General features: G+C 40.5%; 1 protein-coding gene across 4 annotated transcripts in view; it reads left to right on the forward strand.

The window, feature by feature from the left end:
* Positions 1-21,681, forward strand: part of adamts6 (ADAM metallopeptidase with thrombospondin type 1 motif, 6) — a 128,276-nt gene extending 106,595 nt beyond the window's left edge. For all 4 annotated transcript variants that reach the window (XM_067433835.1, XM_067433836.1, XM_067433838.1 and 1 more), the window contains 5 exons: positions 618-747; positions 4,702-4,906; positions 4,997-5,173; positions 7,900-8,056; positions 13,644-21,681. In XM_067433835.1, the coding sequence (XP_067289936.1) occupies positions 618-747; positions 4,702-4,906; positions 4,997-5,173; positions 7,900-8,056; positions 13,644-13,753 (779 nt within the window). In that variant the 3' untranslated portion in view covers positions 13,754-21,681. The remainder of the gene's footprint in view (positions 1-617; positions 748-4,701; positions 4,907-4,996; positions 5,174-7,899; positions 8,057-13,643) is intronic.
* The last annotated feature ends 434 nt before the right edge of the window (positions 21,682-22,115 follow it).

The raw sequence follows: 22,115 nt of genomic DNA on the forward strand, positions 1-22,115 counted from the left end.
TTTACCCCCTAGTTTGGTGTCAGCGAATCAAATCGGTATTAGCAAAATCTCTTTTCTCGAAAGGGGTCATCAAGCTCCCACCGGAGTAGTTTGTTATTTCGGTTACCCAGTCAAGAATGTTGTACTGGCAGCTATAAGATCCACCTCACAAGGTGGCCTTGCGCGCTAGCCAAGCTTGGCATAAACCGGCTTAACTGGAGGCTAATGTCTTTCCTTATGGGCCCCAAAGAGTCCAATGGCCTCTAGCGCTAAGCATACAGCATAGCGCACTTCTCTGCCATTACTGTGGTAATGCTCACTTTTCACAACCAAGAGCCAAAGAAAAGATTTGCTTCTCTGTAAAAATCATTCAATAAGACACTCACTTCAACCAAGGCATTTACACACCTAGATATAATACGGAGGGAAAATTAATATCACCTCCGTGCCTCTATCCACACAGAGTGCTCTGTCAGCAAGTGGACCCCTAGAGAAGAGACACAGAGCTAGTTTAACCTCAGGGACCGATGCCGACCACACAGCGCTTTGCGCACAAGCTGCCGAAGTGTCGAAGAACGACCACGCAGCTGAAAGCGCGAGGCAGATGAATGAAGTGATGCTTTATTGTCTTGTTGCAGGCTCGCAGAAGCAGGAGGTGGTGTGTAAAAGACTGGATGACAATTCTGTGGTCCAAAACAGCTACTGCGACTCAGACAGCAAACCGCCAGGGAACCAGCGACCGTGTAACACTGAGCCTTGCCCTCCGGAGTGAGTATAGCAACGTTGCGGTGCACTGATTGGGAACTGTTGTGCAGAACTGTTGTGCATCTCCGAGCAACACACAGCTGCGTTTCATTTCTGAGCGAATCCACGTTTTTAGCAAATCAATTGGGTGACCATTAATTCAATGGCCAATTCATATAGAGAACATTGAAATGAATGTTGAATCATCAATATATATATATATATATATATATATATATATATATATATATATATATATATATATATATATATATATATACAGGGAGTGCAGAATTATTAGGCAAGTTGTATTTTTGAGGATTAATTTTATAATTGAACAACAACCATTTTCTCAATGAACACAAAAAACTCATTAATATCAAAGCTGAATATTTTTGGAAGTTTTAGTTTTTAGTTTTAGCTATTTTAGGAGGATATCTGTGTGTGCAGGTGACTATTACTGTGCATAATTATTAGGCAACTTAACAAAAAACAAATCTAACCCATTTCAATTATTTATTTGTACCAGTGAAACCAATATAACATCTCAACATTCACAAATATACATTTCTGACATTCAAAAACCAAACAAAAACAAATCAGTGACCAATATAGCCACATTTCTTTGCAAGGACACTCAAAAGCCTGCCATCCATGGATTCGGTCAGTGTTTTGATCTGTTCACCATCAACATTGCGTGCAGCAGCAACCACAGCCTCCCAGACACTGTTCAGAGAGGTGTACTGTTTTCCCTCCTTGTAAATCGCACATTTGATGATGGACCACAGGTTCTCAATGGGGTTCAGATCAGGTGAACAAGGAGGCCATATCATTAGATTTTCTTCTTTTATACTCTTGCCAGCCACGCTGTGGAGTACTTGGACGCGTGTGATGGAGCATTGTCCTGCATGAAAATCATGTTTTTCTTGAAGGATGCAGACTTCTTCCTGTACCACTGCTTGAAGAAGGTGTCTTCCAGAAACTCGCAGTAGGACTGGGAGTTGAGCTTGACTCCATTCTCAACCCGAAAAGGCCCCACAAGCTCATCTTTGATACCAGCCCAAACCAGTACTCCACCTCCACCTTGCTGGCGTCTGAGTCGGACTGGAGCTCTCTGCCCTTTACCAATCCAGCCACGGGCCCATCCATCTGGCCCATCAAGACTCACTCTCATTTCATCAGTCCATAAAACCTTAGAAAAATCAGTCTTGAGATATTTCTTGGCCCAGTCTTGACGTTTCAGCTTGTGTGTCTTGTTCAGTGGTGGTCGACTTTCTGCATTTCTTACCTTGGCCATGTCTCGGAGTATTGCACCCCTTGTGCTTTTGGGCACTCCAGTGATGCTGCAGCTCTGAAATATGGCCAAACTGGTGGCAAGTGGCATCTTGGCAGCTGCACGCTTGACTTTTCTCAGTTCACGGGCAGTTATTTTGCGCCTTGGTTTTTCCACACGCTTCTTGCGACCCTGTTGACTATTTTGAATGAAACGCTTGATTGTTCGATGATCATGCTTTAGAAGCTTGGCTATTTTAAGACTGTTGCATCCCTCTGCAACATATCTCACTATTTTTGACTTCTCTGAGCCTGTCAAGTCCTTCTTTTGACCCATTTTGCCAAAGGAAAGGAAGTTGCCTAATAATTATGCACACCTGATATAGGGTGTTGATGTCATTAGACCACACCCCTTCTCATTACAGAGATGCACATCACCTAATATGCTTAATTGGTAGTAGGCTTTCCAGCCTATACAGCTTGGAGTAAGACAACATGCATAATGAGGATGATGTGGTCAAAATACTCATTTGCCTAATAATTCTGCACTCCCTGTATATATATATATATATATATATATATATATATATATATATATATATATATATATATATATATATATATATAATATATATATATATATATATATATATATATATATATAATTATTATTATTTTTTCTAAAGCTACTTTTTATAATGTCTAGTTGATGCTTTTCTCATTTAACACTATAATGGCTTTGATAGTTTTGGTAATTTCACAGCCAAAATTTATGTGCGATTACTTTCGGATGAATTAGATCGATTAATTACCACACTGTGTAATTGATATAACTTTTTAATCGACAGCCCTAATACTTATACATTACTTAATTAAAGTGTATAGCCTATTTATAACCCTTACAATGTATTACACTCCATCAATTATGGTTAGAAGAACTGTTGCCAAACATACAACATGCTAGAAGCATAATAATCACTGTAATAATTATCCAATCATAGACTCTTAGCATTTGCCTATTTAAATACAAACAGCAACTTTTTTAAATTTTATCTCAAGATTTTTTTTATCTCCAAGGCATATATATAAAAGCTATTTAAAAAACCCTAATCAAACTCAGGCCTAATCCTGGCTAATCTAAACCCTGTCTTGTGAAACCAGGCCATATAGTAGAATGTCTTAAGTGTAACCAAAAATCTTAATTGTTATAAAAACAAGCTTACTTTATCTACTTCATGCAAAATATATATTTCTTAACAATTTCCCTTATATTTAAATATAGATGATTTTCCAAACACGTGGCTTATACTCAAGGTTTTGCTATTTTTGCCAGTCTGAGATGAAAAAAATATAGAAAAATACATAATGATCTGTTTTGATGAGCCTTATCAGAATACTACATACATGAAACTGCCCGACAATAAAAGTGTAAAGGCCCGTAATGTTTAATTTGTCTTTATAGCACCCAGACCATAAAGAGCTTCTTTGAAGACAGCTTAAAAACTAAGCAACGTGATTTATTTCTTCATATGTTGCCTGTTTTCATTTGGACTTTGGTGCCAAAATCCTAAAGGCATCCAGAAAAAAGTATGAGTGATCACCTGCGTTTAATTGTATTGGCTAGCAGAGTTTATGAACCCTCAAGGGACATAAACGTCCATAAACGTGTGTGGAGTATGCGTGTGCGCGGACGTACTTAACGCTCATTTTCAATGGGGCGAGCAGCTGAGCAAAGTTCACTTGTGTCTGCAAAATTTTAAATTGGAAGGAGGAATTAAATGGTTTTGGCCTCTGCGTTCCTGCATCTTGCCAGCGGAGGGTTTAGTGAACCTGAACCCCAAGATGGGCATCGCTAATAACATCATCTAAAATCTATTTCCATCTCCACCTGATGTCAGAGGAATGCAGACTCTGGCCCAGAAAGGGTCATAATGGTCATTTGAGAACACCCTGTTGTTTTTTTGGGGAGGTCATTTCTCTCTAATGATCTTGCAGATAATGACAGATTTTATTTCATTAATAATTTATGTTCAGCTTTAATTTTATTTTACTTGTAGTGTTTCATAAGACACATCGTCCGTGGCTTTATCAGAGCATCGCCAAGAGAATGCAAACAAACCGCACAAAACTTAATTCAGCCGTAACAAATGATAAAAAGAGACGGTTATATAAAATGTCTGTATTCCACAGCCCAGCTAAAGTGTAGGAGTAATTTTGCCAAAAACTAAGACGAATTGAATGCAAATTTGGAATTGTTGTTGCAATTGTGTGGAGTTCACAGGCGTTGAACTTTAGAAAAGGGTACTTGCAGGGTCCAAAAACCAATTTAGAGAACAAATATGGTTTTGGGGAGTAAATAAAATGGCGTTTCAGGCCATTTATGCCACATGTTTCTCCTCTTGGTAATTTTGGGCTGCTATGTGGCAAGACATTATTTGTGTTAAGCTCCTGAAACTAATATATCAAAAAAAAATCTAGATGGATTTTTCACGAACTTCAGAAACTGTGAGTGACACAACAGTCACTTATTTTGTTATTAAAAAGTTTGGGGTCTGGGAGAATACCGTAAAAATAGTAAAAAACAAACAAAAAAAACCCCTAAACTCTTACTTACTACTTACTTACTTAGGGTAGCATATATGCAAAATTCATGGAAAAGAGTTGTTGATATATATTTATGGATGGGGAATTTTTTTGTGTTTTCAGGTGGTTTATTGGTGACTGGACAGAATGTGGGAAAACCTGTGATGGAGGCATCCGAACACGTACTGTTTTGTGTATACGTAAAATCGGACCTGCCGAGGAAGAGACCCTGCAGGACAGCCTCTGTCTTACCCATCGACCAATAGAGCAAGAGTCCTGCAACAATCAGTCCTGCCCACCACAGTGGGTGACGCTGGATTGGTCTGAGGTGACTTGATGTGTTTTTTCATGCATAAAGAAATTCTTCTGCTAATCTTCTTGCAAAGTTGTTTTTATATTGTTGTGTTTTCGTTTATAGTGTACCCCAAAGTGTGGCTCTGGCTTCAAGCATCGTATCGTTCTATGTAAAAGTAGCGACCTGACAAAAACCTTCCAACCAGCCCTCTGTTCGGATCAAAACAAGCCTCCGGTCCGCATGCGCTGCAGCCTTGGCCGCTGTCCGCCGCCTCGCTGGATCCCTGGAGAATGGGGACAGGTAAGATGATTTTTTCAGAATTCTTTGATGAATAGAAAGTTCAAAAGAACAGCATTTATTTGAAATAACATTCTAAATGTCTTTACAGTCACTATCTAGGCCCAAACTTTTGAACGATAGTGTATATGATATACGTCTGAATTTCATATGGCCTCATTCTGATATGTAACTCCTACTTTTTTCCCTCATGGAATATTGTTTCACTCCAATTTACATCTCATATTATGGAAGTAAAATCACTGCAGCTTCATGTTGACTAAAATACAAGCAAATGCAGTATATGTATTTCAAGTGGTGTTAAGATTTAGAGCAAATAAAGAAAACGGTTAGAAGTTTTGGACCAGGAATTGCTGTGCAATACATCCGTAAAGACAATGGCTGAGTAAAGACTCTTTTAATATGACATGAAAAAGACCATGTGTTTAGTTGACGTCAACAGAATTTACACTTGCATGATAAACTAGGGCCCCTAGAAAGCCAGTGACGTGTGTTTCCGTGAGTGACAGCGAGTAAAACAGCCCAAGAGTGTGTAAGTGGTGGTAATATCATCCAGATAGTTTGAAGTTTATCTCTGCAGTAGACAAGGTTTTCTGTCAGTGCCAAGAATATGTTTTTAAAAAGACAAAACATATCACTCTCAGACAGTCCTGTGGTTTCTCTCTTGAAAATAGGGATACGTTCAGGATGACTCTGGTGGCTTGAAGTAAATCTTACAAAAAATGCCACACAAAAATAATGATAATACCTGCCTCTTTACAGGTAGTATTCCATGAGGGAAAAAAGGTAGAGCAAATGATTTCCAGTATTCTGCATAAGGAATTGGTCAGACAGTTGAAAAGCGAGGTTAAAAAAATAAATTAAAAGAGGTTTTTTTTTTGGCACTCTCTACTAATACTAATGAGTGTAACTAATAAGTGCCTTAAAATCACAGCGATACTAATAAGTTTAACTGTTTCAAGAACAGCGCTGTTATTACCTTGCTAGTGAGAAATGTCATGTAGATTTTATGAGGCTAATCTATTTTACTGATAAAATCATCAGCGAGGCACTGACAACACATTTCTGTGCGAGTGTGTCTCCGTTTGTGTGTGTTTGAGTGCGAGAGAGAGTGGGAGAAAAGGAGCATGTGCTTTCCATACATAAAACAATTTTGTGGCAATTAAAAAAAAATTATATATATATTATAATATTATTATTATTATTATGTTATTATTATTATTTTTAATAACAACTACTGTAGTATCAGTTTTGCTCTATCCCATGATTCCCGCAATAAACTGGGACTCTCATAATGGAGTGGCTGTTGAAGGGAGCATGGGCCAAAAGGTCACAGGTTCAAATCACACTTAAAGCCTTCACTGACATATCCCGTCTGTCAGGGGCTCGTGCTCTAATAAAGTCTGTTTAATATAGAGGAGATGAAATGGGAAGGCTGCTGGAAACTCATCTGAGATGTCCACACTCCAAGTCCCATGAGGTGTCCTTCACTGTGGGTCTTACACGTGTTTATGACTAAATCCACATCAGATCCTTGTCTTGGCATGTTTCTGCGGCATTCACACTAGGCGCTGGAGCAGAGTGACTAATGAGCTAAATTTGTGTATTGTATTTTATTGCTAGGCAACTCTTTGGTTTTTCCATTGAATCACTGTGCTACATCATGGTAGGAGACTACTGGAATACATCTCAGTTTCACTTCAGACAGTCGCAATTTACTCCCTCCAGCAACGTCGAGAGCTCTAATGTAGAACAGCTGACAGTAGTCAGAGATTCAATTAAACTATTACAATGACATTCCGCAAGTAACTCTCGGTCCTTCGTTTTTTTTAAGCATTGAGATTGGGCCAGAATTTGCAAGGCTGCCACAGACCGCTTGACATACACCACACACAAAAGTGCCTTAAAATCACTTACACAAGTCTAATTGGTTGGTTAATGGACTCTATGCACACTAAAATCTCAGCACCACAGAAGCTTCCAGTATAATATATTCTTTCATAGCAAACTGTGTTAGTAGCAAACAGTCGTTCACAACTAACTATATTAAAATTAGAATATTATAAACACTGCTTAATATCACAATGAAAACCGTAAATGTCTTTTTCAAACAAACACAATAATTTATTTTTCATCCACCCGCGATTGATTAGAATATTATTTTTGTATTACTTGGCCCGCCCTATCGGTGGATATAACAAAAAGAAGTGGTGATAATTATTGTGATGATAAATATTATTTTCACACAATAACTATTAAATTACATATTCCATCATCTTGGTTTAACCATGTAATCATTTATATTCTTCTGATGGATTTTCATAGTTTATAATTTTCTGGGACAAAGGTAAAATGATAAAATTATTGTAAATTTATGAGCAGCCATATTGGTTATTAACTGATATATTAACTTGCCATGATCTAATGCTTACGTAAATTGAAAATCACTAGCACTGCTTAATGTCATCTTTAGCAAATCTCAAAATTAATATCAATCTTTTATACTGAACATGTAGTAATAAAATATAATAAAATTAAATTTTACTGTACATTTTACATTTATGCACCATTTAAAAAAAAATGATTTACTTATTTTAGACAAAATAATACAGTTTTAATATAAAAACATATCGTTTATCAGCCATAACATGAAAATAAATGATCTGCTTATTGTTATGAGATATGGATTACAGGCTGAATTTATGGCTCATTGTGTTTTTTTTTTACAGTGCTCTGCTCATTGTGGACTAGGGCAGCAGATGCGAACGGTTCAGTGCTTGTCGTATACGGGACAGCCCTCCAGCGACTGTACAGACTCACTACGGCCCAACACCATGCAACAGTGTGAAAGCAAGTGTGACGCTACACCCATCTCCAATGGCGACGGTAAGTCAATCACCCTTCTGCTAATCCCATGAAAGAGCGGCGATGACGACTTTCTTATGAGCTGCATCTGGCTTGGATCACAGTGTTGACATTTACAAAGTTTGTGGCCTCTGTGTTCAATTTTGAATTAACAAAGGATTATATTGTTCTATTTTTGCCCGTTATTAACTACCTCTGTTTGGAATCGAGGCAGGACACTATTTAGGCAATCCTGGATTCAATAAAAGCTCCATGACCCATTGCGAGATGGATCCCTATTCAGATTCCTTTACTGGGGAAGCAGTGTTAGATTATCTCTCCTAATGGACCCTAATGGGATTAGTTGTATCCTAATCAACAGCAGTGATGGAATGTCTACTTTCATTGTCATCAGCCATGGCAGTTTAGAGACTAATAAGAGTTGCAATAATTGCGATAGGGCCAGTTAGTGCGCTGCCATACTAATGCAGATGGCCGTCTGCCTGCGCTGTGTATCACGTCGCTCTCTTTTTATACTGTAATTACCATAAGAGGCTTGTGTCCAGGCCCTGAGTCATGGCCTCATTTAAGGGAGAGTTTTGGCCTTCATGCAAAGGAAGTCTATTAGTTTTCCAGTGCTACAGGGTCATGCAAGATTCTGTCCCTCTCCAGAGATGGTCTTATTATTGCGAGATACCAACCTCCACAGCTCTACCAGAAGGAAAAATCATAACAGTCAACTTGGATTATGTCTGCCTTGATAACCAATAACATTACAACCTTGACTTCATTGAATTTCTGTCAGAGTTGTGCGACATTCAGTCACTATTTGCAGATACCATAGAAATGAATGAGAAGTGCCTAAAATGTATCTGTTGGAAAATTGCCCGTGGCTTAAAACAGTGTTTTTTCCCAATCCAAAATTTATGCTAAAGGAGTTCACCCAGAAATGAAATTTCTGTCAATAAATAACTCTCATAAATTACCCTCATGTCCTTCCAGAACCCATAAGACCTTCTTTCATCTTTGAAACACAAATGAAGATATTTTTAATGAAATCTGTGAGCTGACCCCTCCATAGACAGCTATTTAATTAACACTTTCAAGGCCCAGAAAGAAACAATAGCCCATGTGACTCCAGTGGTTCAATGCTAATTTTATGAAGCGATGAGAATACTCTATTGTATTGATGTCTTTCCTACCTTTCTGGACCTTTAAAGGAGAGGTGGACAAAGTACACAACTCTATTTCTTGAGTAAAAGTAAAAGTACTACTGGTCAAATATTACTCTGTTACAAGTGAAATTTGTAAAAACAGATTTTTTTCTCAAGTAAAAGTACAGAAGTATTTGTTTTCAAAAATACTTAAGTATAAAAGTAAATTTCCTTTTTTATGCTAATGCATTATTTTATTATTGTTGTATAAATACACACTTAGTCATTTAGTGATGCTCCATCTGACATACTACCATACGACTAACTTAAACTAATTTAAATACTTGTATATAAGTTACAAAGCTCTTTACAAAGCTGCTGTCACTTTAAGGTCGAATGCACGGATCCAATACACTGATGCATCTGATATTCTCCCAACTCTACCATTCTCTTTCTCCCAGACGTTTATATTTTTGATATTTTATAAGACATGGACCATGTGTATGCCAACTAAACTAATCTTGATTTTTTTTTAAAACTGAAACATACTTTCAAAGTATGGCTATGGGTGCACACACTTCCATTTTGCTATGAACAGATCAGTGTTCAAAAAAAGTTGGGGAAATGTTTATGACTATAAGAGTGATTCCTGATAGACTGTCTGCAACAACAACAACAAAAACCTTTTAAAGAAGGACAAAATCATCCACCGACTTTCAGAGCTGCAACAGAAACGACTTTTGACCTTGATAGAAATGTAGTGGAGTAAAAAGTACGATAATTGTCTTTCAAATGTAGGGAAGTAAAAGTCATAAGTTTCCAGAAAAAATAATACTCCAGTAAAGTACAGATACTCAAAAAGTGTACTTAAGTACAGTACTCAAGTAAATGTATTTAGTTACTGTCCACCTCTGCTTAAAAGTGTTAAATAAATAGTTGTCTATGAAGAGGTTAGACAGTTCTCGGATTTCATAAAAAATATCTTAAAGGGTTGATGAATTGAGAAATCAACTTTCCCTTGAGCTTTTGATATATAAAAGGTCATGGTAATATAAAAATATCCTGTAAGTTTCAGAGCTGAAAACTTTATTGTTAATCAAAGAAAAGCTTTTATAGACACCAGGCCCAGAAAACAATCGTGTTTGCATCATGACGTCATCTAGTGGCGAAACACCGCCTCTACAGAATAATAAGCACGTCTAATTCAGTAGCCCCATCCACTAACTCATGGAGCTGTTCGGCTCACGCTAGCCGGCAGCAATAAACATGCCGAAGAAGATAGCAAGATATTGCGCTTTTCCTGGTTGTGGAAGAACAAAGTCGCTGCATAAGCTTCTTTCGGCTCCTAATATTAGGAAATGCGTGATAATTTATTTAATGAAGTTTCAGGTCACATGGGGAAAACATCACAGCAAAATCGTTTGTAAACAAGTCTCAGTTTGATGCTGGACTAGCAGACATATTGAGATTAATACACAATGCTGTGCATTCTATATTGGATCTGACAGGAATGGTGCAACACACTTATGTGAGTAAACGTCTTTTTTATATGTAATAGTAGTCCCGAGGCTTGTGTTTTCCAGATGGGCTAACAAAACGTAAGCCCGTCGGCAGGCCGGTGAATCTCAGATAGTGAAATAATATTCCTTTTTTGATCATGATCTGGTCAAGTTGATCAAGTCGATCGAGTGGGTCATGCAATACAAAAATAAGATTCCAATCAATCACAGGTGGATGAGAAATAAATCATTGTGTTTGTTTGATAAAGACGTTTACGAGCACTGTGATTGGGAGAATCATTCCGGTTGCCGCTTTCAAAACAATCCCTCCATCATGTGAACTGAACTGACAGGGGAGCTAAAGCTCATTAAATATGCAAATCTTATTCAATCCTAGCCATGGGCATTTACTTCTAAATCTCCAGTGCAGCACGCCCATCAAAACCCAGCATTCAGGAGAGAGCCTCAAAACCATTATAGAAAATCTCAGACACAGTATAAAAAAATTGAAAAAGCCAGTTCATGACCCCTTAAATTTGTGTTCCCGAAGATGTCTTTTTTTTTGGAAGGACATGAGGGTGAGTAATTAATGATATAATTTTCATTTTTGGGTGAACAAACCCTTTAAATGGGAAAAATGTTGAAGATTAGCCAAAAGGCTGTTACATTACATTAAAGGTCCCATTCTTCGCGTGTTTTCGAAGCTTTGATTATGTTTACAGTGTGTAATATAACATGAGTTCATGTTTCGCATGTAAAAAAACAGTATTTTTCACACAATTTACTTATCTGTATACCGCTGTTTCCTCTGTCCTAAATTGGCCTGATGATTTCCTTGTTCTTTGAAGTCCCTCCTTCAAAAATACGTAACAAGTTCTGATTAGGCAAGCGCTTCCCGTGCTGTGATTGGACGGCAGCTTAGCGCACATACCGGAAAGGTCCCACCTCTTATCATAACGGGGAGATACGCGCGCTCAATGTTATTGCAAAAATGTCTATATTGCCTTATCAATTTGAGCTGGAACAGAGCAAAAGGACAACGCCCCCGAATTTGCGTGTTCTTGTGGGCGGAGGGTTCGTCAACAAACGGTTCTAGTGACTTCATTCCTGAAGGAAGTGCAGAGGTGTAGTCCAAACCGGCCGTTCGCTGTAGGCTTTGAAAGGGAACTTCTGTTTAATAAAATATCTCGCTTGGCATTGAACTTTGAGCTTTATAATTTTACAGGTATTATTTATGCTCTAACAGCAACATTTCACACCAACTAAAGTTTGAAAGATGGAATCGCAAAGAATGGGACCTTTAAACAAAAGCAGTTTAATCAGCATAGTGAAGCCTCTCCATGGAGATCCATTCAAAATATGGCCAGTTATTAGTTTATTTGCTAAACTTGGCACTTTTGTCTTCTGCAGAAGAACCATCTGTCCTTCATATTCACACATAAGGTTCTCAAGCATGTTATTTTATGTTACAGACACAATCTCAAGTACTATGATAAAATGCACACACACACACTGAAGAAAAAAAACCAAGCAATGTTCTCTCACCATTCCTGATTTCTAACATGTAAACTCTGAAAGGCCCATACATTTACCCGCCCATAGATCCTCCCCTCAAAGAAATTATTACAGAAATGGAAGTAGACAATACAGACGGATTAAACCACCAAGAGTAAACGGGACTCCCTACTCTACCTGTGATCCAATTGACCAAAACACATCTTAATACAAACAGTCTTCAGTTTAATTTTCAGCTATCAGATTAGCCTGATACCTCAGCATACCATAAACTCATTATCATTCTAGCTTAGCATATGGAGTTTGCTACACTATCAATACTTAGGCCCTGTTCCAAATGGCGCACTTCATATGCACTTTCGGTCTTGTGGACTTACAATGGTCGCCGCCATTTTAGGTCATTTTAGGGTGCTCGCACACTGGGTCTACAACAGACGACTTCTCTGCAGTCAGAGTGGCGTTACGTCACAAAAGTGCGGACTTGTAGGAAGACAGTGAGTGTTTAAGGTGCCGTTTGGGACAGGGCCTTATTTGTGCTATTTAATATTTGTTTGGATAACTGGAAAGGCTAATTAGAAGAAGAAGATAGTTATATAAAGGTTTTTTGAGACTGCGTATTGGGGTACTAGAGGGACAGATTCTTGTACAACAAAAATTACTCACTGGAAATCTATCATTAGGACACCATGGAACAAGAAGTTGGAATAGACAGGAAATGAACATTAGTACAGGCTAAGTTGTAAATCATCCCTCTGACACTGTACCATCATTCTGTGATGGGACAGTGAGATTTACATGGACCACTAAATATCATCAATGTGATGAAGATGACAAATTCAGAGTCTTTCCATTGGCGGTCCCTTTCATAAGTTTATTAAAACCCTGGACTGATTACAACTGGATTCACACAGGCATCTGATATATGACTCGCATCCTAAAACCCCAAAAGGAAAGAGGAAATGCAAACATGCTTTTCATTGGCAAGATAGGCAAGTCCATATTCCTTAGCATTTTAAAGTAATAGACAATCCAAAAGGAATAGTCTGTCATTATTTACTTGCCCCATGTCGTTCTAAACCCATTTGTCTTTTTTTATTTCGTGGAACTCAAATGGTGAATGCTTAAATATACTAGCTACTTTGAAAAGATTTTTGAGTGAATAGCAAATTCTGTTTCTTACACAAATCCACTTATGGCTTTGTAAGTTTTAAAATGCAGCACGGAATGATACCTTTATTCTAATTTTGGAGCTTAACAGTCCCAACTTTTGTGTTCCACTAAAGTTATACAAGTTTGGAAAGACATGAGTGTGAGTAAATAATGAGAAACTTTTAATTCGGGGGTAAATCATCCCTTTAGCACAAGCCTTCAAGTTTCCCCTTTGTGGTTCCCCAGCATCGACTACTTTACTCACTCCTTCTCGTATCCTTTCTCATTCCACCTTTTTTTCTCTTCCTTCAGAGTGCAAAGACGTAAATAAGGTGGCATATTGCCCATTGGTGCTGAAGTTCAAGTTCTGCAGTCGTGCGTACTTCAGGCAGATGTGCTGCAAGACGTGCCAAGGACACTGACCCTGCGGAGAGAAGCAGAGACAGATGCTGCAACGAGGAAAAGAGAGAGAAAACTGGCAGAGAAAATCAGACCAGCGTTGGAGGAGCCAATGCCGGGCATGGAGAAGGAAGCCACTCTCTTTCACTCATCAACACACACATAACTGCTTGTAGCCCTGTGGAACCCAAACCACTGCTCAGCGCTGCGCTGACACCTGTTTTATTTTCACTTCTGTGAAGTGGGAATGTATAAAATGATCATTATTGTTGTTATTTTTATAATAATAATAATAATTGCTAATGGTTATTATTATCTGTTGTTATAATCCAAAGTGCTGGACACAACGCTCACAGAAGTAGCATGGCAGAAGCGCCCATCTACAGTATGGATTGTTGGTATATCCCCGTGTCTCACGTACACACTCCTCTCACGTTTCTGTTGGCAACCCTTCATTCAGAGGCATTCGAAAACCACAACGATTGCTGCACTTGCAGCATCAGAGTAATCGGAAGTCATTTGTTTTCAGCAAGAGTTGGCTATTTCAGGAAAAATGAGCATCAGAGACTGACAGTGATGTGGAAAAGTACCACAACCAACAATGAGAGTGCAAACACTGCTATTCACTTGATCTGCCACCTGATATAATTGGAACGTTTCCAAGCATGGTGACCACATAAACGGCCACTTTAGGGCATTTTCCCCCCAAATGATACTTTCCACCCCTAAAACAAATAGGTATAGATTGTGGAGAGCTAATACTTCTCCTGGAGGACTACCTATCTGCAGACTTCAGTTCCAACCCAGCTCCGACACACCTGCTTGTAATTTTAACTAAACTCTGCAGGATGGTAGCTCTCAACAGGCAGGGTAGGCAAACCTGGTAGAGAATGAACTGATGTTTGATTTTAAAAGCATAGACTATGAGTGTCCAATTGAGCTGACCAACACAGGCTCTAACCATCTATACCAGGACATTGGCCCTCCATGAATAGGACTTGACACCCCCAGTATAGATGGTTAGAGCCTGTATTGGTCAGCTCAAACTGTTTCTAGATATGCATGGACACATTTATCCAGAGTGATTTACATTTCATTCAAGTTTACAACCCTTGACTTCAGAGTTGTTAGCGGCAGGCTCTACCAGTTGAGGAACTTCTAAACTCAGCCCTAGATGTTACACTTTTGGGCAATACCTTTCTTAAATAACTTTAATACCCAAGGGCCAAAGACAAACAGGGTTGTGTGATTGGGCGCTTTGGTGCTGAATTTGTGCAGGAGAAATCTCAATTAAAGCTTTGGAGTCCAGATGTTCAGTTGTGCTAGCCACCTGTTTTCCTGAGCTGAATCACATGACCACAGGCCAAAGAATTCCACCATTGTCTGACACTCGAACAAGGCCTGAAAATCAGATTAGTTCCAAAGGGACGTTTCTACTATTGTGTCTCTAGAATTATTGCGGACACCAGAGAGACATTAATTGAGATTCTGACGTGATTCTGCTTTATGGATCCGTATTTTGCTTTAAATTCTGGGGTTCTGACATCTACGCGTCTGTTCCGGAGCCTGCCGTGTTCCAGACGCAATAATTTTCACATAAAATGCGTGCTGCAGCCACAATCTGCCACATTATCAGCAGAATACACAGACAATTCATCAACACGGGGATCACTTGCTTGGAGATCTCCAGGTCTGTGATGCTGATGCATTAGTTAAGTTAAGTAAAGGGCCAGTGCCTGGGTAACCTGCCAGATACCGCAGATCCGGTTTGCCATCGACTACCTCCAAGACACCCCCTCTTCCTCCTTCCCTGAGATCATAATGCTTCCAGCCCACAATCTTAAACCCTCCACACTCAATGGTGCTTTCCTCAGTGGAGGACTGTTTGTTCCACTGCCCTTCTTTCGTTCATCTTTTCAGTGGGCGGCTCTTCTGGCCCCATGGTGCTATAAGACCTTGATGCATTCTGGGTATGTGGTCGAAGTAACCGACAGAAAACCAAGAATACTTTAGCTCTGTTCCAAATTCTAGTGAGCTTTCAGCCTAGGCACGCTTTTAAAGGCATCATAGGTGTGTTCCTGATGTGAAGGCTGTTCCAAAAAGCAAGCAGGTCCTATATTATATCAATCAAAACTTTTATTCAGGACACACACAGTCCAAAAACTTGTACAACCAATACAATAACACCAATACAAACACACACACATATTCTATTTGCTGAGTCAGTCAGTCTACACGTACTTCTGTACATGATATTACGCAGCACTGCCGAGCAGGTGGGCACACCAGTACTGACAAACATCTGACTCGCACTGCTCCAACGTGGCACCTTAAGCAGCAGCCTCATCCCATCATTATATGCTACAGTAAGTTTCTGCAAGCTGCTCTTCCTATACCGGCGCCATAAATGAGCAGTATACATAGGGGTACAAAATGCTCTAAAAAGGGTAGTTTTCACTGATCCTGAGCACATATGAAATCTTCGGATTCACATATTAGCTTGTGCATATATCATACGATTGTCTAAAAATGTCCCTATGATCAGACAGGTCATCAGTTATGTAATGTCCTAAATATTTAGCCTCATCACACACCTTAAGAACAATACCAGACAGAGAGAAATCAGCAAATGTGAGTTTCATGTCCTCCTGACAATCATAATATTACTCTTTTCTGCATTATAATTAATGTCAAAATCTGTGCCATATTGTGAGCAGATGCTCAATAACTCTTGAAGACCAGCACTATACGTACTAAAAATCACTAGATCATCCGCATACAACAAGTGGTTTATAATCATATTATCAACCATACAGCCTGTTCCACAGCTGTTTAGCAGCTTCGATAAATCATCCAAATAGACATTAAAAAGAAACAGAGACAAAATGCTTCCCTGTCTAACTCCATAACTCCATATATATACGCACACATTCAAATATATATATATATTTTTTTATCAAAGGCGTATTACCTTTGCAAAGGAAAACCTAGAAGGCATTGTAGTAATCTCTGTGTGAAAAAATCTAGATTGCAGACTACGTGAGAATATAAATATTTGACTCAACACTGAATAGTATGAAAATATATTAAACACAATTTAACCCAGTGCTGATGCGCTGTGCATTTTTATGCTTGTTAAACTATTATGCATTAACTCAGCAACATGCTAACATTAAACTGTACTGAAAATAATTGTTAATCAAGTTTCCTGTGCACTTTACGAATGCTGTTTGTGTGGCATATGGAGTTCCCTTTCAGTCAGTACACTCAGAGTTACGTCAGTACTGATGAAATGGGGGTTTCGTTTAGAAGCTAGCTACCTTTGATCTCAATCAAAACGATCCAATAGCATTAAAATGCCATGGTTCTACGGAGTTTGCATAATGCAACTCCGGCCCACCGCGTGAGTATAAACGGCGTTGCATTGCAATCTCGCATTTATTTTTCTGCTTCGGAGCCAAATTCTACTTGCCTTCCTGAGCGTTCATATCTCTTCAAGACAAGTGCCTCCCCAGAATGTTGGCATTCGGCGCATTCCAGCGAGTTCCGCATTCCAGTTCGATCTGTGCAGTGGTGTTTGCAAGCGTGCGTGTTCTCCCTGGGCGTCTCAGCACTCTGCCTAAGTAAAGGGGGTCGCACACCGGACGCGCACATTATAAACGCGAAATCGTTTGAATCAACTTCTGAGAGAAGAGCTGCACGATGGGTGTATCTTGTAGCACAGGGTGAAATCAGTATGTACATTGACGATGTGAGGGAAATATAATATAAATTTAATATAAAACCTTGAAATGGCGCTCTGTGGCGCAGCAGGATTTTGAACAACTTCCAGATTCGTCGCGCTGACATGCGGCGAATGTCGCCGCTGGTGTGTACACTCATTGAAAACAATGTGTTCGAATTTTAACGACGTGGCACGGCGCTGAGCTTCACATCCGGTGTGAGACCCCCTTAAAACTGCATGTGGCGCTACTTTTTTAAAGATGTCTTGCCTGTGCTCCGATCCTGGGTGCGGTCGGCAGGTTTGTCTGTCTAACGGGCAGAATCGCTGCTTGGTGTGCTTGGGCCTCGAGTTTGTGTTCATGGATCCATCATGTTCTCACTGCGGGAACATGACCATCGCAGTGCTGCGATTGAGACTCAATGATCTCCATGCTGGAAGGAGAGTCCCCTATACCACACCCCAATCTACTGTCTCCTCGCGAGGCAGTACTTTGGCTGGTGGTCAGGGTGATCTGGTGAGGTTGACGGTGTGGGCCAACCTAACGAACATTCCTCGGGTCACACCCCCCTCTTCTGCACTGCAACCCATGGTGCTTCCAGATGAAGGTGCTGGTGTTTTCCCATCCAGGGCCCAGCGTCTCATTTGGGGCGCCGGCGGATGACATCATGTCAATCACTGCATCACAAGGTGGGCTGGATTCCACCGGAGATGAGGATTCCACTGTACTGCCTCCCTCGGGAGTGCCAGCATTGCCAGAGTCTGATCCGGAACTGACAGCCATGATAGCCCAGGCAGCTGAGAGCATTGGGCTTGAGTGGAACCCTCTGCCATGTCCTAAGTGCTCAAGGCTTGACGATTGGTATCTGGGAGCAGCCCGTGCCGAGTGCACCCGCAAGCCTCCAGTGCCTTTCTTCCCCGAGGTGCATGAAGAGGTGTCGAAGTTGTGGAAGGCCCTGCTGTCTTCCCACGACCATTTGGCAGCCGCTTCCACCTTTACTGCGCTTGACAGAGACGTGGCCAAATGGTACACTGTGGTTCCCCACGTTGAGTGATCTGTTACGATGTAACTGTGTCCTCAGACTGCCTCAGATTGGTGTGGCGAACCAAAGCACCCATCCAAAGCCTGTAGGTTCTCGTCCACCCTAGTGGGCAAGACCTATAAGGCTGCGGGCCAGGCCGCATCTGCCTTGCATGCTATGGCCATCCTTAAGGTCCATCAGGCCAAGGTGCTCAGAGACATGCACAAGCGTAGTGCTCTGCTCTTATGCAGGAGCTCCGGGCGGCCACTGACCTGGCACTAAAGGTGACCACTCGAGCTTTGGGTCAGGTGATGTCCACTTGTGTGGTCCAGGATCACCACCTATGGCTCAACCTGGCCGAGATGCGCGAGTCTGATAGGACACTGTTCCTAAATGCTCCCATCTCCCAGGATGGGCTATTTGGCGGGATGGTCGACGACTTGCGCGCAACAGTTCTCGGCCACACAGAGACAGACTGAGGCTATCAAACATATCCTGCTCCGGCGGCCCGCTACTGTTACTGAAAAAATGAACGCCGTTAGTAACGCCGTTTATCTATAACGGTGTTACTCCCATCAGTGGTCCTCTTGTGTACTCACCCCAGATGGCCAGTAACTGGACAGGCTCAGGTATCTTTGCTTGCTGCGCCATTCCACTCCACGGACTGGATTTGTGTGCTTATTCACTCAGAGTTCCTCCAGCACTGTTGATACCAGAGTGCATGCCCAAATAGTCCCAGTCCTCGTGTCTGGCTAGGTGCCCCATGTGCATGGTTCCCCGCTGGCTAACCACCACGTGTATTCTCCACAGTATGTCTCCTTGAGCGCGTGTGTTCCCTTGGCAAGACCCTTGCCACCCCTGGGGTTGAAATATTCCAACTGCAGTGGGATACTCCAGGTTCTTCCCTATGCAGCCCGTACATGGACATACGTGTATTCCTAAGTCCTCCCTACGGGTAGGCATTGTGTTGCATTTCTCCAAGTGGGATATGCTTCCCAGTGTATCTTGGTAGCTGAGCCGGCCCCTCATCATTCAATTTCCAAGGCAGGGAGCTTAGGTCAGCCCAGGATGCTGGAAGACAGCCACTGTGGCGTGATTAGATTGGGACCCCCATTTTGTCAGTACTGACGGAAAAGCTACGTCCCCATGCCACATCCGCTGTACCGCTGGTATGGCCGGGGCGCTCAGCCTCGGCTCCTCAGCAGATAAACATAAATGTGAGCCTGCAATGCAGCTCACGTTACACCCATTTATACCCACATGGTGGAGCGGAGTTGCATTATGCAAATTCCACAGACCCATGGCATTTTTTAATGCCAGTGGTTCATTTTGATTGAGATCGAAGGCAGCTGGCTTCTAAGCGAAACCTCCATTTTGTCAGTTCTGACGTAACGTCTGCGTTCCCTTCCTTCAGGGAACGAGGGTTACATACGGAACCGAGACCTATGTAGCCTTTGTGTTCCAAATTAATCAGTCACTAATTGGTAAATGGACTGCATTTATATAGTGCTTTCAACAGACCTATGGCCATCCAAAGTGCTTTACATATTGCCTCACATTCACCCATTCATACACCGACGGTGATGTCCATCCAGCTTGTCAGGAGCTGCTGGGGTTAGGTGACTTGCTCATGGACCTCCATGGTCATCGGCACTTGGTCAGGTGAAACCGGGATTGAACCACCAACCTTCTGGATTGTAGACAACCTACATGAACCACTGAGCCACTAGGTTCTATTCCTGTTTAAACAAAAGTATACTTCATGCACTGTCCATGTGATGTAATTTTTCGACATGAGGTTCCATGGACATCCCAGTACAGCGCATATGCAAGTGATTTGAGTTTTTGAAAATAAAGTCCAATAGATAGTCTGCACGAGCTGAATGAGTCTTTCCACGCTCATGGCCAAAAGAGTATACTTTGAAAGGCTTGCGCGCAGAGATGTCTCGCTTTGAAAGGCGTGTGCGTAATGTAGAAAATAAAGCCTACCTGGGCCTTTACTACTAGAGCCACGCAAGAGCACATGCTAAGTATGTTCAACAGGACCGCATGTGCCTGTTGGGCAAGCGTTTACTTTAGCATACTTGCTTTCATGACATAGAAAGCAGCCGGCTATGTAAAACATAGACAGAAAAGCAGCTAAGTTTTGGAACAGAGCTTTAGCATATTTTACTTACTGTCTTTCCTTCCTTTCTGTCCTTTTACCTCACACTGGTTTAAGTTCATATGTAAACATTCCACCAACTACATGCTGCATTTTTCCATCATCCATGACTGAGTGACTTTACACCCTGCTCTCTTAGCCAAGGGAACATCAAACTATAGAGCATTGGGAAACCTCAATTTTAGATCTCGCCTTTGTTATGGGACCCAATTGATTGAAATTGAGGAATTATGGAACAGTTTTGTGCTTTTAATCATACAACCATTTTACTTTTGCTGCTGCTACTCTTTTGTAGCCACAAACAACATGAATTGGTTATGTATTGTTATGAAATGTTTAAACTGGGATTATTCAAGAGTGAACCTCGAATAGCGGAACTGTAGGCCCAACATGCTGAGCATCCTGATATTGTGCTTTGTAAAATCCTAAGGCTTGAAGTACAAGTTTACTGGCTTTGGGACACAGACTCTCAATAAGACACTCAATGAAACTGGTACTGATCGCTGTGAACTTGTGTCTTTGAATGTCACATTGTTTAACCTGTACCTATAGAAGAGAGTTTTGCATTTTTGTGAATAGTTGCTTACATTTTATATTCAGTATTATTAATGTTTGTACACTGTTACTAATTTTTTTTTTTTAATTTGTAAATTATATGCTAATTTATTGCCATGTGTCACTTGTCTTATGTATGTTTCACTGCATGCAAACTGAAATCTAGTCTAGTGAAAACGATGCAGTGGAATAACACCCTTCACGTTCTTGTTTTAGTCTTTGTAAAATGTGAGTTTGAATGTGTCTTTTTCGCTACTTAAAATACGTCAGAATGCTTTTGTGCGAGTTAGTGAGTTTGAGTGTGCGTATGTTGGTATGGTATTACTGCACTGTTTCACAAGGGCCAGTGCTCACAAAAATAATAAATAATGGTAAAAGGTGTCAAAGGGTAAGCAAAAAATATATATTAACTTTAACAGTCTCAGCCCTTTGGTTTGTACCCTTGGTGAATCCTACAATATGTAATGGATCCTGAATAAAATGACTTTAAAAGGGTTGTGTTTGCTTAGATGTTTTTTCCGGTGGTCTCCCACAAATGCCTAGTAATTCTAAATGAGCTTACTGCCTGAGCACAACAGGCTCATTCATTAAAGGGATAGCTCACCCAAAAAGAAAAATTCTGTCATCATTTACTTACCCTCATGATGTTCCAAACCCAAATTGCTTTCTTTCTGCCGTCAAACACACAAAGATATTGCTGAGTGTTCTGAATATTTAAAGAAACAAGTCAGCAAAGTCGTCTACTTCTGAATAGCTATCAGTGGATAAAGTTGCTTTTGTCCGCATACTATGAAGTTAAGGCAACTAGTGAGTGATAGGGACTTGATTATTTTCTTCGCAATGCTTCATGGGATTGTATGCTTACTGCTGAGCAATTTGCTGTGTTTTTTCTTATTGGCAGATCTTTCTCGATAGCATCATTG

Source organism: Pseudorasbora parva, chromosome 23 (genome assembly GCF_024679245.1).
Source record: "Pseudorasbora parva isolate DD20220531a chromosome 23, ASM2467924v1, whole genome shotgun sequence".
Lineage (NCBI taxonomy): Eukaryota > Metazoa > Chordata > Actinopteri > Cypriniformes > Gobionidae > Pseudorasbora > Pseudorasbora parva.